Genomic DNA, 17,294 nt, shown 5'->3' on the forward strand with positions numbered 1-17,294 from the left:
GTTTGACCGGTAGGGATATCCTTGTCTCATTGCGCACCAGCAACTCCTGTGGCGGGCTGGGCGCAGTGAGCGCTAACCAGGTCGCCAGGTGCACAGTGTTTCCTCCAACACATTGGTGTGGCTGGCTTAAGGGGTTGGATGTGTGCTGTGTTAAGAAGTAGTGGGGCTTTGTTACATACACTGAGGTTGGAGTCATTAAAACACATTTTTCAACCACTCCACAAATTTCTTGTTAACAAACTATAGTTTTGGCAAGTCGGTTAGGACATCTACTTTGTGCATGACACAAGTAATTTTTCCAACAATTGTTTACAGACATATTATTTCACTTGTAATTCACTGAATCACAATTCCAGTGGGTCAGAAGTTTACATACACTAAGTTGACTGTGCCTTTAAACAACTTGGAAAATTCAAGAAAATGACATCATGGCTTTTGAAGTTTCTGATAGGCTAATTGACATCATTTGAGTCAATTGGAGGTGTATCTGTGGATCAAGGCCTACCTTCAAACTTAGTGCCTCTTTGCTTGACATCATGGGAAAATCAAAAGAATTCAGCCAAGACCTCAGAAAAACATTTGTAGACCTCCACAAGTCTGGTCCAATGCTTGAAAGTACCACGTTCATCTGTACAAATAATAATTTGCGAGTATAAACACCATGGGACCACGCAGCCGTCATACCGCTCAGGAAGGAGACGCGTTCTGACTCCTAGAGATGAATGTACTTTGGTGCGAAAATCAATATCCCAGAACAACAGCAAAGATGCTGGAGAAAACAGGTACAAAAGTATCTATATCCACAGTAAAAACGAGTCCTATATCGACATAACCTGAAAGGCCGCTCAGCAAGGAAGAAGCCACTGCTCCAAAACAACCATAAAAAAGCCAGACTACGGTGTGCAACTGCACACGGGGACAATTTTGGAGAAATGTCCTCTGGTCTGATGAAACAAAAATAGATCTGTTTGGCCATAATGACCATCGTTATGTTTGGAGGAAAAAGGGGGAGACTTGCAAGCCGAAGAACACCATCCCAACCTTGAAGCACGGGGGTGGCAGCATCATGTTGTGGGAGTGCTTTGCTGCAGGAGGGACTGATGCACTTCACAAAATAGATGGCATCATGAGGCAGGAAAATTATGTGGATATATTGAAGCAAAATCTCAAGACATCAGTCAGGAAGTTAAAGCTTGGTTGCAAATGGGTCTTCCAAATGGACAATGACCCCAAGCATACTTCCAAAGTTGTGGCAAGCCCTGACCTCAATCCTTTAGAACATTTGTGGGCAGAACCTGACCAGCTCTGTCAGGAGGAATGGGCCAATATTCACCCAACTTATTGTGGGAAGCTTGTGGAAGGCTACCTGAAACATTTGACCCAAGTTAAACAATTTAAAGGCAATGCTACAAAATACTCATTGAGTGTATGTAAACTTCTGACCAACTTCTGACCAACTTCTGACCAATTGTACAGCATGTACAATGTTAACAAACTCTGCATAGAATGACCGCGATAATACAATTACAAATATTCTTATATCTCAAGCTTGAACATAACTGCAATGCAACGTGTGCATGACGCATAGAAAATAGTTAGCCGGGCTAACTAACTAGTTGCTAGCAATCACGACTCATAAGCAATTACAACATACAACTTTATAATATCCCGGATTACTTTATCCCCCCGAGAGCATACAGTATGATAAACATTACATATTATTTCTCACACAAAAGGTACACAAAAGGTGTATTATTTGCTTTTACATATAAATGTATAGTTTACATATTTCACCATGTGAAATCTTCCTCACTGGCCTCAATTCAGTGTCATGCCCACCTCTCTCTCTCTCACACTCACACACACACACACACACACACACACACACACACACACACACACACACACACACACACACACACACACACACACACACACACACACACACCAGAGCCATACTTCCGCAATACAGAAATGAATTCATGCATGTATGCTCTGTCTTTCTCTCCTGTGCAAAGTAGGGAAGCGTTGGAAGTGTAGTTTTGCCAAGCCTTTATTCAGTGGAACATTCTTGAGTGTCAGTTCTCCTCTGATTACTCTCTGCATGCAGGTTCAGAATAAATAGACTAGTCTCCCAGAGCACAGCTGGTGTAGAGCTGTATGATTCTCCAATCAGTCTGCACAGGACCAGCTACCACTCTCGCCACATACTAGGACAATTATGGTCAAAGACTCCAGCCAACCTAGTCAGAGACTGTTCTCTCTGCTACTGCAAGGCGAGCAGTACCGGAGGGCCAAGTCTAGGTCCAAGAGGCTTCTAAACAGCCTCTACCCCTAAGCCATAAGACTCCTGAACATCTAATCAAATGGCTACCCAGAATATTTGCATAACACCCCCCCTCCTCCTTTTTTACACTGCTGCTACTCTGTTATTATCTATGCATAGTAACTTTAATAACTCTACCTACATGTACATATTACCTCAATTACCTCGACTAACCGGTGCCCCCGCACACTGACTCTGTACCCCCTGCATATAGCATCCCTATTGTTATTTTACTGCGGTTCTTTAATTATTTGTTACGGTATTTTTCTTAAAACTGCATTGTTGGTTAAGGGCTTGTAAGTAAGCATTTCACTGTAAGGTTGTACCTGTTGTATTCGGCAATAACATTTTATATGATTTGAAGGTCAAGGGTCAGCCCCTAGCAGAGTGCAGTGATGACTCAGATGGTAATCTCTTACCAGGTTTCCGGAATATAAAACTACTTACTTCTTCAGGTTAACAGCCACATGTGTACCCTGATGATACTTTAAATATGCTATCAGAATTGACCTGCTCTGCCCTTCATAGTCAAATGCATATACAGATTCCGTATCTATAATGAATACTCAGGGAGAAAAAGGTGTAGATTCACACGCAGAGCGCGGTAGGTGTTTATTTCGCCTTCACAGAAGGCAGGAATCGTGATCACAGGCAGGCAATGGTCATACACAGGTAGGCAAACAGGCAGGTGAATCATAACTAGGACTGAAGGCTATAACTGGTTCTCACAGCGTGCTAGGAAAAGGCTTAGTAGAGTCAAAACGAACAATACCTCACAAAGGCAGAAACAGAATGATCTGAACTAAATATGGAGCTGATGAGACCAGGTGAGACACAGGTGAAATCAATGAACAAAAATGAAAGACAGGGCTATGTTCGAGAACACAACGAAACAGGGCTACATTCAAGAACAAAACAGAACACAAGGTTGACTAAGGAAATAAATGTAGAACCTTACAGTATCTTAACTTGATAATCCTGAAGTTGTTGCAGGAATTTTCCTGTACAGCAGGACATGCAAACGTATAGTGTATTCTAGGTTTTAAATCTAAAGTTTGGCATTTCAACAATCTAAAGTTTGGCATGTATTAACCCATACATTTTTCCCCCCATTAATTATAATTTACATAACAATTTACATTTTCTGTTGCTGCAGAATTATATTCCTCCTGTGTGAAACTGGCTCAAATTAATATATGGCATCTGTAAGAGATGTAACATACACTGAGTATACCAAACATTAGGAACATATTCCTAATATTGAGTTGCATATGCAAGTTGCACTTGCACAATGTGAGCAAGACAAAGGAGCTGATCGTGGACTACAGGAAAAGGCGGGCCGAACAGGCCCCCATTAATATCGACCGGCAGAAGTGGAGAGGGTCGAGAGTTTCAAGTTCCTTGGTGTTCACATCACCAACAAACTATCATGGTCCAAACACACCAAGACAGTCATTAAGAGGGCACAACAACACCTTTCCCCCTCAGGAGATTGAAAAGATTTGGCATGGGTCCCCAGATCCTCAAAACAAATTATACACCTGCACCATCGAGAGCATCCTGACCGGTTGCATCGCCGTCTGGTATGGCAACTGCTTGGGCATCTGACCGTAAGGTGCCACAGAGGGTAGTGCGTACGGCCCAGTTCATCACTGGGCTAAACTTCCTGCCGTCCAGGACCTATAAACTAGGCGTTGTCAGAGGAAAGCCCCAAAAATTGTCAGAGACTCCAGTCACCCAAGTCATAGATTGTTTTCTCTGCTACCGCATTACAAGCGGTACCGGAGCGCCAAGTCTAGGACCAAAAGGCTCCATAACAGCTTCTATCCACAAGCCATAAGACTGCTGAACAATTAATCAAATGGCCACGGGACTATTTACATTGACCCCCCACCCCCCACTCGTTTTGTACACTGATGCTACTTGCTGTTTATTGTCCATGCATAGTCACTTCACCCCTACCTCCATGTACAAATTACCTCGACTAACCTGTACCCCCGCACATTGATTCGGTACTGGTACCCCCTGTATGTAGCCTTGTTATTGTTATTTTATTGTGTTACTTTTTATAATTTATTGCTTTAGTTTATTTGGTAAATATTTTCGTAACTTTTTCTTGAACTGCGCTGTTGGTATACTCAGTGTATATATTTATTGTGTGTCTGTCATTGAGGGATATCATTGCTTCAGGGTGGCGTCCTGGGTGGCGCAGTGGTTAAGGGCACTGTACTGCAGCGCCAGCTGTGCCACCAGAGACTCTGGGTTTGCGCCTAGGCTCTGTCATAACCAGCCGCGATCGGGAGGTCCGTGGGGCGACGCACAATTGGCCTAGAGTCGTCCGGGTTAGGGAGGGCTTGGCCGGTAGGGATATCCTTGTCTCATCGCGCACCAGTGACTCCTGTGGCGGGCTGGGCACAGCGCACGCTAACCAAGGTTGCCAGGTGCACGGTGTTTCCTCCGACACATTGGTGCGGCTGGCTTCCGGGTTGGATGCGCTGTGTTAAGAAGCAGTGCGGCTTGGTTGGGTTGTGTATCGGAGGGCGCATGACTTTCAGCCTTCGTCTCTCCCGAGCCCGTACGGGAGTTGTAGCAATGAGACAAGATAGTAGCTACTAACAATTGGATACCATGAAAAAGGGGTAAAAATAAATCAAATAAATAAAAATTATTGCAAAAATCAGGGTACACAGCAGATAGGAACCTTGTTCACTCATGTGTATATATCCATGCCTCCCAACTTCAATACATGCAAGTTACGTTTGTGGATTTATCACTATACCCCACCCCCAGTTCACTACAGTCTGACTGTGCTATTGTTCACATATCCCTAGTTCCCTATGGCTCATTACACAAAGCTGCACTGAAATGAAATAAAGAAGACATCTCAGTCTGGAGGCTTGAGGATTTTGACCAAACAGAACAAAAAGCTGACACAATCCCAAAGTTTTTTGAAATAAATAAAGTCAAACTGCTATTTCTGGCACTCCTCGCAGACTCAGCGGACTACGATAAGCTCTGCCATCTATGAAAACAACTTGCAAACCTCTTGCTGACAAATTTAAGACTGTTTGAGGCAGGTTCATTAACCCATTGATTACCATAGGACAAAGGCATTATCCACACACAATGAGGAAGACTAGATGAGCTAAATTCTGATCGCATGACAACCACTGTAGGATCCATTGGTGTGTAAGAGGGAAAGTTTATTGGTCCTTAAGATGTCAACACTTCCTCCCTTTTCCTTTAGCCTTGTATTTAGTCAAATACAGATGGCAGGGATGGAGTTACATTACAGGGATTCAAATTGAAATACATTTTTCAGTTTTGTTGTGGCAAACTATAGAACAAAGGTTTATACAGATTAGTTACCCATACATTATACACCACTCATTAAAATCATGACTTCATGCAACCAGATCAAAAGATATGAGATGCTTGGAGGCATCTTTATAATGTCAACAGTGCTGAAACCCAACCCCATTCGGCCCTCCTCTCTTATAAAGGAGGAGGGAGAGGCTGGGGGGGCTCACAGACACACTGGGTCTCAGGATGTCTATCACTGCTGCTACACACTCAGGAAGCAAACTGGAACCTTCCATCACTGCTGTTCTTCTCTAACTACCTGCACAAGACCAGCATTTTGGACATTGCACAAGCCTACCTCACCCGGATCTGCAGCAGGCAAAAAAAGGCTTTGGATTGTGAGTCTACAGTGGAGTTTTGCTCAGTAAAAAGACAATCTGCCTATATGCATTCTTAGAAATGAAATAGTGGGAAAGTGTCTGATATAAAATCTTAACATTTCAGATTAAAAACTAGTGCTACTTTATTTTAGATGGATCTGATGACTCGTTGTGCACCAAACTTGTGCACAAATATCAATTTTCAAATATTCCATGTTGAGCAATCGTGTTGTCCTCACTGAACATGAAGTAATTTGGTAGAAAAATCATGTAGATGGTTGTTTAAATGTAAAAATGCTCCAAAATTGATCCTTGGTTGTCTCTCTCTGCTGGAGGGACAATGTTGTTCCCTGCTGTGACCTGGTTCCTGTTGGTAGCAGGGCTGTTGGGTGTCTGGGCTCAGGACTACTATGAAGAGAGAACAGTGAACAAGAGACCCAGGGGCAGGGGGGCCCAACTGCAAGCTCCAGCCATTGCAACTAACGTGCAAAAACATAATGGACAAGGTATGAGGGGGAAAAAACATTATCATTTTTATAGTATAGTTGCTCAATGCAAACAGTTGCCATTTCAAACAGTGAGATCACAGATGTCTTATGTCGCATTTCTGTGACCGTAATTCATTAATCCAATAGAAATCCAAATTCCAGCTAAACAAGAGCTTGAGCATGCGTCATAAAAACACATGTTAAAGTTTGGCTAACACAGGTGAAGGTGAACACAGTACATTTGGCTAACACAGGTGAAGACATTAGATAGATATCTATCCTATGAGCGGATGTCCTGGGATATACTACTGTACCTGATATGTTCCCAAGGAGTTGATATCCTACAGCATTTTCACTCTAGGTCATATTAACATGATTTAGCTTGGTCTTTCTGTCCATGTGAGAGATGTAATATCAAGACAAAGAGTTCATTTTAGATAGTGTTTTTGGCGTGATTGTCATAAGTTTGAACAATTGCACTCATCTAAAAATGAGTGAAAATAGAAAACACGGGAACTCTTTATTTGAAGGGCACCTACATAAGAACTTCATAACACATTCATAACTCACAATGACAATTTTTAATAGAATAGCCTCTTGGTGCAATTGTGTGTCTCTGACTCGTCTTCACATGAACACAGCCATTTTAGATGAGGACTGCGGTCTGGAGCTTGCCTTTCTGCTGGACAGCTCTGAGAGTGCCAAGGAGAACCATGAGCAGGAGAAGCGCTTTTCCATGGATGTGGTGGACAGGCTCCAGGCCACCCGTCTGCAGACGGGCCGCAGTCTGAGCTGGAAGGCGGCCCTGCTGCAGTACAGCAGTCACGTCATCATCGAGCAGACCTTCAAGCAGTGGAGGGGCACCGACAACTTCAAGTCCCACATCACCCCCATTGTCTACATCGGCCAAGGCACCTACACCACCTACGCCATCACCAACATGACCAAGATGTACCTGGAGGAGTCCAGCCCAGGCAACATCAAGGTGGCCATGCTGCTCACTGACGGCATCTCCCACCCCAGGAACCCAGACATCTTCTCAGCTGCCGCTGACGCCAAGAACCAGGGGGTGAAGTTCTTCACGGTGGGCATCACCCGTGCAGCCAACGAGTCAGCCAACGTGGCCCAGCTGAGTTTGTTGGCCAGTTCTCCTGCCTCCCGATACCTCCATAACCTGCAGGATATTGACATTGTGGAGAAAGTCCTCAAAGAAATTGTGAGTATGATCTGCCTTGCATTGCTTCTCAAGAAACACAATGTTAGGTAGTGATGATGACACAATGATACAGTTGTGATTTACATGTAATCAGAGTTGAATTACACAAGATGTTGCAACCAAAATCATCTCTGGAGGCGTTTTTAACCATGTTTTACATACAACCTAGATCATTTTGATCCAAAGAAGAAGCTATTGGAAAAAGCAACAATCATAGCAAAAAATCAACTTAATTCTTATGAAAATATCATTAGACATGTAAATAATGTTATCTGTTTTTTTTTTTAACCAAAAACGACTGTTATTTTTGCAAAATTACAGTTAATTAGCTTATTCTGTAAAACAAAAATATAAATGTTTCCCTTAAATAATGTGCAGCTTTTAGTGCATTCCACACAAGTCCCCCCAAAAAAACAGATTTACCATCATCTGATTGTAGTATCATTTAGTTTTTAGAATGATGAAGTAAATACACATTTTGTCATAATCAAAAAGCAGGCCCAAATCTTCAGTCACTTAAAACCAAATGTTATTGCAACCCAAATACCATAACAAGTTGCACATATAGAATACTGGATGATATTATAGGAATTCTGGTATTTATATTACGTTTCCCGTAAAACATTTGTTTTAGAAGAATACACACCAATACAGCACTGTGTACATTCAGAGGGTAGTTGGTTCTGTATTACAATTCTGCCAAGTATGCATACCGCTGACCGACTTTTATGAGCTGTTTTGACTGCAACTAGGCATACAGTATATGTAAGGTCATTTGGATTTTGTACATGGTCAAACCTAGTTATAACCAGTTATAACCATAGCCGAGTACATAAGGTGCTTCATTTCTGCAGATGATCAGTCTATCTGTTCAAAATCCCTGATACAGGTCCCCCTCCACCATCTGAGGATAATTAATATTATATCTCCAGAGAATCCGGAGATTCAAATAAATACTTTTTTAGATTTTCCAAAGAATAACTACTTTTCGGAGAATACACACCAATGCAGCTCTTTGTGTAGATTCAGAGTGTATCGGAGTTCTGTATTGCAGTTCGAACAAGTATTTATACCATTGGCAGAAGTTTATATGCCAAAAATGAAGGTAATTTTGGTTATGTACAAAGTCATAAGAATACGTGGTATAGAAAAGTACAATCTCAGGCGAGTACATAGGGAGTTATATCTCTGCTGATGATCTGTCTATCTGGTCAAAGTCACTGATACAGGTCCCCCTCCACCCTCTATAACTTGGATAACTTGTTATTATGTCTCCAGAGAAATCTAGATTCAAATAAAGGTCCTATCTATGAAATTACTATAGGCGGAATTAGGTGTTTGGCTACCCCAAAGGACTTGAATTTTTAAGTCTATATGGATGCAGAAACACTAAACAATTATTTAGATTTAGATTACTAAGAACAAGTTGATTGACAAAGTCATGAACATTTTGAAGAATTCATTTAAAAAATTATTCCTCTGCGGTCAAAATGACAGCAGGCGGTAGGTAGTGTGTGGGTTAAGTAGGATCCAAACTGGAGCCAGAATGACTGACATTCCACAATTCGTAGGGATACAAATTCAAGAGACTGTAGCAAGATAATGAATGGCTATGGATGAGAGTCATGGATTTGGTATTTTTGTTCAATGAGCAGACAGCTGTCTTACATTTCCCAATAGACATGCTGCTTACCATCTCTATATTGTGAGTGCATATCGCATGGGCTTTACTTTGACTGTGGTATGCTTCATGGGTTTTCTCTATAAGAGTAAACACAACCTCTTGCGGTCACACCTTACATTCCTCTGAGGGTAAACAGTCAGGGTGCTTTCAGTGATACTCTTTTATCATACCATTTGGTTTGCATTTGTCTCATTGGTATTACAAGGGACTTTCTACACATTCATTTATTTCAAGTGGCAACATAGCAAAACAGAGCTTGGCACGGAACCATAATTCAAGAAACCCCAAAAGTCACTTGGACTCACACACCAGGCTTTTCAAAGTCTAGTTTATACAGCAAACAAAAATATAAATGCAACATGCAACATTTTCAAAGATTTTACTGAGTTACAGCTCATATAAGAAAATCAGTCAATTGAAATACATGTTTTATGCCTTAATATATGGATTTCACATGACTTTGAAAACAGATACAGTATGCATCTGTTGGTCACAGATACTTTTTTTTTAAAGTAAGGGTGTGGATCAGAAAACCAGTCAGTATCTCCTTCGCATAGATTTGACCAGGCTATTGATTGTGGCCTGTGGAATGTTGTCCCACTCCTCTTCAACGACTGTGTGAAGTTGCTGGATATTGGCGGGAAAAGGAACGCGCTGTCGTACACGTCGATCCAGAGCATCCCAAACATGTTCAATGGGTGATATGTCTGGAGAGTATGCAGGCCATGGAAGAACTGGGCCATTTTCAGCTTCCAGGAATTGTGTACAGATCCTTGCGACAGATCCTTGCGACAGATCCTTGCGACATGGGGCTGTGCATTATCATGCTGAAACATGAGGTGATGGCCTGGTTGTCACATCCTGACCTTAGTTCCTTTGTTATGTTTCTTGTTTAGGTTGGTCAGGGCGTGAGTTGGGGTGGGCATTCTATGTGATGTTCTAGTTTTGGTTTTCTATGTGTTTGGCCTGGTATGGTTCTCAATCAGAGACAGCTGTTAATCGTTGTCTCTTATTGAGAATCATACTTAGGTAGCCTGTTTTTCCCACTTGATTTGTGGGTAGTTGTTTTCAGTCTTTGTGTGTCTACACCAGACAGAACTGTTCTGGTTGTTTGTTTGTTGTTTTGTTATTCAGTTTTCATTAAATAAGATGAAGACTTACCACGCTGCGCATTGGTCCTCACCTTATTCCACCGACGATGACCGTTACACTGGTTTCTGACAGTTTGTGCATCTGTGGCACACATTTTAGAGTGGCCTTTTATTCTCCCCCGCACAAGGTGCACCTGTGTAATGGATATGCTGTTTAATCAGCTTCTTGATATGCCACACCTGTCTGGTGGAGGGATTATCTTGGCAAATGAGAAATGCTCACTAACAGGGATGTAAACAAATTTGTGCACAACTTTTTAGAGAAATAAGCTTTTTATGCATATGTAACATTTCTGGGATCTTTCATTTCAGCTCATGGGACCAACAATTTACAAGTTGTGTTCATATTTTTGTTCAGTAACATGGGACCGGTGTGTGAAGAGGGGAGGCAAAAGTATGATACATTATGCTAGAGTTTACTAGTCCTGTAATCTAGTTGTAAATGTACCTGGTTTCGGTATGTTTTGGATGATACAGTATATGATTTCCTCTAATGGTTGTCACTGTTTATTCTCTCTCTACACAGACTGACCTGGCGGATGAAGGGGTAGGTACTATTACATTTTGATGCGTTGATACGCTGTCCTCATTCAAAAAATACATAATCAAGTTCAGGGACCTGCATTAAATAAGAATGTGTTCTTAAGGGACTTGCCTAGTGAAATAAAAACACATACAAAAAAAATGTCTTATAGTGTCAGTTACATGTTGATTCTGAAACCATGTCTTGCCTTTTTGAAGTGTCCCCCGGCCCAACAATGTGCCTGTGAGAAGGGCGAAAGAGGACTCAGTGGCTTAGCCGTAAGTACTTTTTCTTTCCTTTCCAAACGCAGAATACTTTTCCTTTGAAATTTAAGAAGGTGATATATTCCTGAAGGGCTGAATTCAATTAAACGTCCCAGAAGAGGAATCTTACAAGATTCTGATATTGTGGGTAATTGCTTGGTTTTAGATACTTACAATAATTGCTTGCTTTTTTTCTAAGTTACACCCAGTGGTCATAGAAAGCTGTCTTTCTTGCATCTCCATTACCAGCATTCTGAAAATAGTCCAAATGCTACAGGACAAGACAGATTTTTGGTTGTTTTTCTTCATGAATTTCCTTTAAGCCTCAACTAATTTGTGTTGCCTGTCCTGTCAAGTTGTTGCACATTTCCCTTCCCACATAAGATGTCCCCCATGGAAGCCATGGGCATCCTATGAAGACCTTTACTCGCAATAAATCAGGACCTTTGTCATCGGAAATAACACTTACTACCTCCATTGTCAGCTAGTCAGAGTTGGAGAATGTTGGAGGGGTGTCACGTCCTGACCTTAGTTCCTTTTTTATGTCTCTTTTTTAGTTTGGTCAGGGCGTGTTTTTTTTGTTCTAGTGTTCAGTTTCTTTATTAAATCTACCATGAACACGTACCACGCTGCACCTTGGTCCTATTCACCTTCTTCCACCTCTGACAACCGTTACAAGGGGGCTTAAAGTGTAAGATTAGGTTATTCTACACAGTAGTTACTTCAGTAAAAATACTTGAATGTACTACTTAAGTCGTTTTGGGGGGAATCTGTACTTTACTTTACTTTATTTATATTTTTGACAACTTTTACTTCACTACATTCCTAAAGAAAATATTGTACTTTTACTCCATACATTTTCCCTGACAACCAAAAGTACTCATTACATTTTGAATGCTTAGCAGGACAGGAAAATAGTCCAATTCACGCACTTATCAAGAGAACACATGGTCATCTTTTGTAAATAATGTCTGAGTGTTGGATTGTGCCCCTGGCTGTCTGAACATTTAAAAAAACAAGACAATTGTGCTGTCTGCTTTGCTAAATAATAGGAACTTTAAATTACTCAAGTAGTATTTTACTGGCTGGCTTTCACTTGAGTAACTTTCTATTAAGGTATCTATGACAATTAGATACTTTTTCCACCAATGCTTCTAATCATCAGAACAGACTAGAGGCCCCCTTCTGGATGGATGACAGCCATGTTAATGTTCGGGTCCTCAGCATCTGACAATTAGTCTTGTGCTGACAGACAGCTGCATGATCAATAACCAGTAGGGAAAAAAGTACTAAAGTGTTATACTTGAGTAAAAGTAAAGATAGATGACTCAAGTAAAAGTCACCAAGTAAAATACTACTTGAGTAAAAGTTTTAAAGTATTTGGTTTTAAAAATACTTAAGTATCAAAAGTAAATGGAATTGATAAAAGTATAAATCATTTCAAATTCCTTATATTAAGCAAACCAGACGGCACAATTCTTTTTTATTCGCAGATAGCCAGGGGCACAGTCCAACACAATTGACAAACAAAGCATTAGTGTTTAGTGAGTCTGCCAGATCAGATGCAGTAGGGATGACCAGGGATGTTGTCACGATCATTGAATTAATGGACCAAGGCGCAGCGTGCATAGAGTTCCACATGTTTATTAGATGAAACTCACAGAAAACAATAAAGCGCAAACTGAACCGTGACACTAATCTAGTGCTCACAGGCAACTAGACATAGACAAGATCTCCTCAAAAACCCAGTGGGAAAAGGCTGCCTAAATATATCAGAGACAACGATAGACAGCTGCCTCTGATTGGGAACAATACCAGGCCAACATAGAAATGAGAACTAGACTACCCTCTCTAGTCACAACCTGACCTAACCAAAATAGAGAATATAAAGGATCTCTAAGGTCAGGGCGTGACAGATGTTCTCTTGATAACTGTGTGAACTGGACAACTTTCCTGTCAAAACGTAACAAATACTTTTGGGTGTCAGGGGAAAAGTACATTCATTTTGGGGCCTCCCGGGTGGCGCAGTGGTCTAGGGCACTGCATTGCACCACCTGTGCCACCAGAGACTCTGGGTTTGCGACCAGGCTCTGTCACAGACCTTGACTCACTGCGGATCATTTGCGAAGACATGTTTTGTTTGAAAGTGAGTTAAATTAATCTTCGTGTTGTTACTTCATTCCACAGGGGAAGAAGGGTCGCCCTGGAGATGATGGAGCCCCTGGTCTCAAAGGATTGAAGGTCTTTGATTTGTTATGATTATTTTTAATTATTTAATTGATCTACATACCTGTTGTGTTCCTGATGTCTCTCTAAAATCAAAGATACAGCCAATTTCCATGTACTATTCTTGTATAGACATACTGCATATTCCTTATAGGAGTAATTATATAAAATCAAATATATAGCCAATTTCCATGTACTATTCTTGTATAGACATACTGCATATTCCTTATAGGAGTAATTATATAAAATCAAATATATAGCCAATTTCCATGTACTATTCTTGTATAGACATACTGCATATTCCTTATAGGAGTAATTATATAAAATCAAATATATAGCCAATTTCCATGTACTATTCTTGTATAGACATACTGCATATTCCTTATAGGAGTAATTATATAAAATCAAATATATAGCCAATTTCCATGTACTATTCTTGTATAGACATACTGCATATTCCTTATAGGAGTAATAATATAAGGCTCGGGCTCCCAGGTGGTGCAGAGGTCTAAGGCACTGCATCTCAATGCAAGAGGCGTCACTACAGACCCTGGTTTGATTCTAGGCTGTATCACAACCGGCTGTGATTGGTAGTCCCATAGGGCGGCGCACAATTGGCCCAGCGTCGTCCAGGTTTGGCCGGGGTAGGCCGTCATTGTAAATAAGAATTTGTTCTTAACTGACTTGCCTAGTTAAATATAAATGAAATAAAAAATCATCTAAATGGAATAGCTCCAGTTTGTACTGTGTAAATAATATACGGTAGATTGCCATGTTCTCCTTTCCTTTTAGGGAGAGGGAGGACTAAGTGGACTTCCAGGTCAGGATGGCGGAGAAGTGAGTGATACACTTAAACACGTAGTACTTCTTATATGAAGTGTTCATATGCGGATCTCTATAGATACAGATCTAGGGTCTTAATCTAATCACCCTGTTGCAGGGGAACTTTCCTGCAACACAGGAAATGTAAAACGTGTAGTGTATTTGAGGTTTAAAAATGCTTCTGAAGTTTTCCACTGTGACATTTCAGACTTGATTTACAAAAAAATACATCAAACCCTATAAAAAAAAATGCCCATTAATAATAATCCACATAATAATCCACATTTCCTGTTGCTGCAGCAAACTGGCTTAAATTAAGATCCTACATCTGTATGTTGATTAAGCATTTATCAATGCACGTACAGCTGTTGCTCACAATCGAACCTATTCTACTGTGTTTGTTTGCAGGGAAAATCTGGTTACAAAGGAGAGAGGGTATGTCATTCAAGATGTCATTACTATTTATGTTATTTTGAAGCTACAGTTCATTCATATGACATATTGCTTTCCATTACACAGGGTGAGAGAGGCGAGTGTGGCACTCCAGGAATTAAAGGGGACAGGGTAGGTATGAGTAATCCATTTTATCTGCTCTCTGAGTCATGCTTTTGTTCTGTTGGTCATACTACAGGTTGATTTATACAGTACCTTTCTTTACTGTCTCATTGAATGTCCACTCCCAGGGTCCTGAGGGCCCAATGGGCACCAGAGGAGTCAGAGGTCTCCAGGTGGGTAAACAACGGCAACATGTACCTGGGAAATGGCCATGTTCCGATCAAAGTGTTCTACTTTTGTGAAACACCTGTATGAACGCATGTATACTCGCTCCATGCTCCACTCCCCTCCCACGCGTGCACACACACAAACACACACACACACACAATGTAGTTGATAATGTCTGTAATCTCTGTAGATCTTCCCAGCAATTTAGCATCCGTATCTGGGTAGCCTTCACTTTATGTCCTGATGTGAATTGTGCACCTTTGTTACGGAGTGTTCTTTGTTCCTCCCCAGGGTTTACCCGGTCCACAGGGTGACGTTGGACCTGAGGGCCCTCAGGGTAAGAAGGTTAGTAAGGAGACACCTCATCACACACATCTGCTGTCGCCTGTACACTTCCTTTTAAGGGAACTTTCAAAGAGAGGTTCCTGCCACGCGTTGTACTACCTGAGAGTCGAGGGGCATGTGTCTCTCTCCCTTAATAGGCACCTGTGGAAAATACTGGCCCGGTGCCAGTGCCTTCCCCTTCACTAATTCAGCAGTGTTGGGATTAATGCTAGTTTTCACATTCATACTCAGGTTCAGTTAATGGCAGGAGTCCTGTGTCTAAATATACGGTACACTAGGAACTGCCTAAAGCACTGTCTACCTTCTACCAGTCCTCTATCGGGATTGTCAAGGCACTACAGCTATGAAAAGTCAAATGTTCTCTCTCCATGTGAGAACATGCATGTTTCTGGTGGAAAGAGGAAAAAAGGGTAAACAAAATGTTAAAGACAGATGTTGCTCCCATAATATGAGTATGTTAACTGTACGTGTTGAGATTTGAGCAGCCTAGGGATTTATCTCTTACTAATTGAATCAGCTCCACCATCAAAGACAATCTTTCAAAACTGGATGGATAATTGTGGAAAGAGCCTTGTTTATAGTCTACCCTGTTAGGAATATGTTTTAAGAGAGGAATGTAAGGTGTTGAGCATTTAACTGAGGTCAAATGTGATTGTTATGGAGGTGTGGACTGAAACGTGTGAGAGATCGGCCTTGCTTTGGGAAAACGTTTTAAGTGGTTATCTCAGCTTTCTGCTTGACAGGCTCCACTTCTTTGTTGTTTCTTGTTTAGGATGAAATAACTCCTAAATCGTGAGTAAATCTCATGATGACTGCAAACTCTCCAGCAAACCATTGCCTCCAGTAAAATAGCTCTTAATTGTTTTGAGACTAGATGTTTTTGACTACTTTGAGTCGACACCTCAACTGAGACAATGTCTGGCTTTAGGATGTGCCCTGACTTGTTTTAATTTGGAGGGGTAAAATAGTTTTCCCACTTTTCCATATACAGTACAGTTCCGACAATAGCTCCCCACTGGGTATTCACTGGTTGAATCAACGTTGTTTCAACATAATTTGTCAGCGTATTGTGTCATGGAATCAACGTGGAAAATACATTGGATTTGAAAAAAGTAATCAACCAGAACTGTTTTCATCTCATTTCAACCAGCGTTGTAAACATTGAAATTAGGGTAAAACTTCAACTTAAATACATTGACTTAACAGAATCTTACAGTGCCTTCAGAAAGTATTCACACCCCTTGGCTTTTTCAAAATGTTGTTGTGTTACAGCCTGAATTTAAAATGGATAAAATGTGAGTTTTTTTTTGTCACTAGCCTACATACAATTCCCATAACGTCAAAGTGAAATTAGGTTTTCAAAATAAAAATAAATACTAATAAAATATGAAATGCTGACATGTCTTGAGTCAATAAGTATTCAACACCTTTGTAATGGCATGCCTAAATAAGTTACATAATAAGTTGCAAGGACTCACTGTGTGCGCAATAATAGTGTTGAACATGATTTCTGAATGACTACCTCATCTCTGTACCCCACACATACAAATTATCTGTAAGGTCTCTCAGTCGAGCAGTGAATTTCAAACACTGATTCAACCACAAAGACCAGGGAAGTTTTCCAATGCCTTGCAAAGAAGGGCACCTAATGGTAGATGGGTAAAAATAAGTTAGAGCAAGGGTTGCCTTCCAGAGAGACAGATTGTAACATTCTCTGTTTCACGGAAACATGGCTCTCTCGGGATATGTTGTCGGAATCAGTTCAGCCACTGAAATACCTTATTTAAGTAAGTATTCAGACCCTTTGCTATGAGACTCAAAATTGAGCTCAGGTGCATCCTGTT

General features: G+C 41.0%; 1 protein-coding gene across 1 annotated transcript in view; it reads left to right on the forward strand.

Annotated features, from left to right (window-relative positions):
• Positions 1-6,347: 6,347 nt before the first annotated feature.
• col28a2a (collagen, type XXVIII, alpha 2a) overlaps positions 6,348-17,294 on the forward strand; it is a 30,780-nt gene continuing 19,833 nt past the window's right edge. Inside the window, exons 1-10 of the mRNA XM_031806340.1 lie at positions 6,348-6,515; positions 7,139-7,713; positions 11,075-11,095; positions 11,290-11,349; positions 13,522-13,575; positions 14,353-14,397; positions 14,791-14,817; positions 14,902-14,946; positions 15,066-15,110; positions 15,397-15,450. Coding sequence (XP_031662200.1) covers positions 6,350-6,515; positions 7,139-7,713; positions 11,075-11,095; positions 11,290-11,349; positions 13,522-13,575; positions 14,353-14,397; positions 14,791-14,817; positions 14,902-14,946; positions 15,066-15,110; positions 15,397-15,450 — 1,092 coding nt within the window. The 5' untranslated portion in view covers positions 6,348-6,349. The remainder of the gene's footprint in view (positions 6,516-7,138; positions 7,714-11,074; positions 11,096-11,289; positions 11,350-13,521; positions 13,576-14,352; positions 14,398-14,790; positions 14,818-14,901; positions 14,947-15,065; positions 15,111-15,396; positions 15,451-17,294) is intronic.

Source organism: Oncorhynchus kisutch, linkage group LG26 (genome assembly GCF_002021735.2).
Source record: "Oncorhynchus kisutch isolate 150728-3 linkage group LG26, Okis_V2, whole genome shotgun sequence".
In the NCBI taxonomy this organism is placed as follows: Eukaryota; Metazoa; Chordata; class Actinopteri; order Salmoniformes; family Salmonidae; genus Oncorhynchus; species Oncorhynchus kisutch.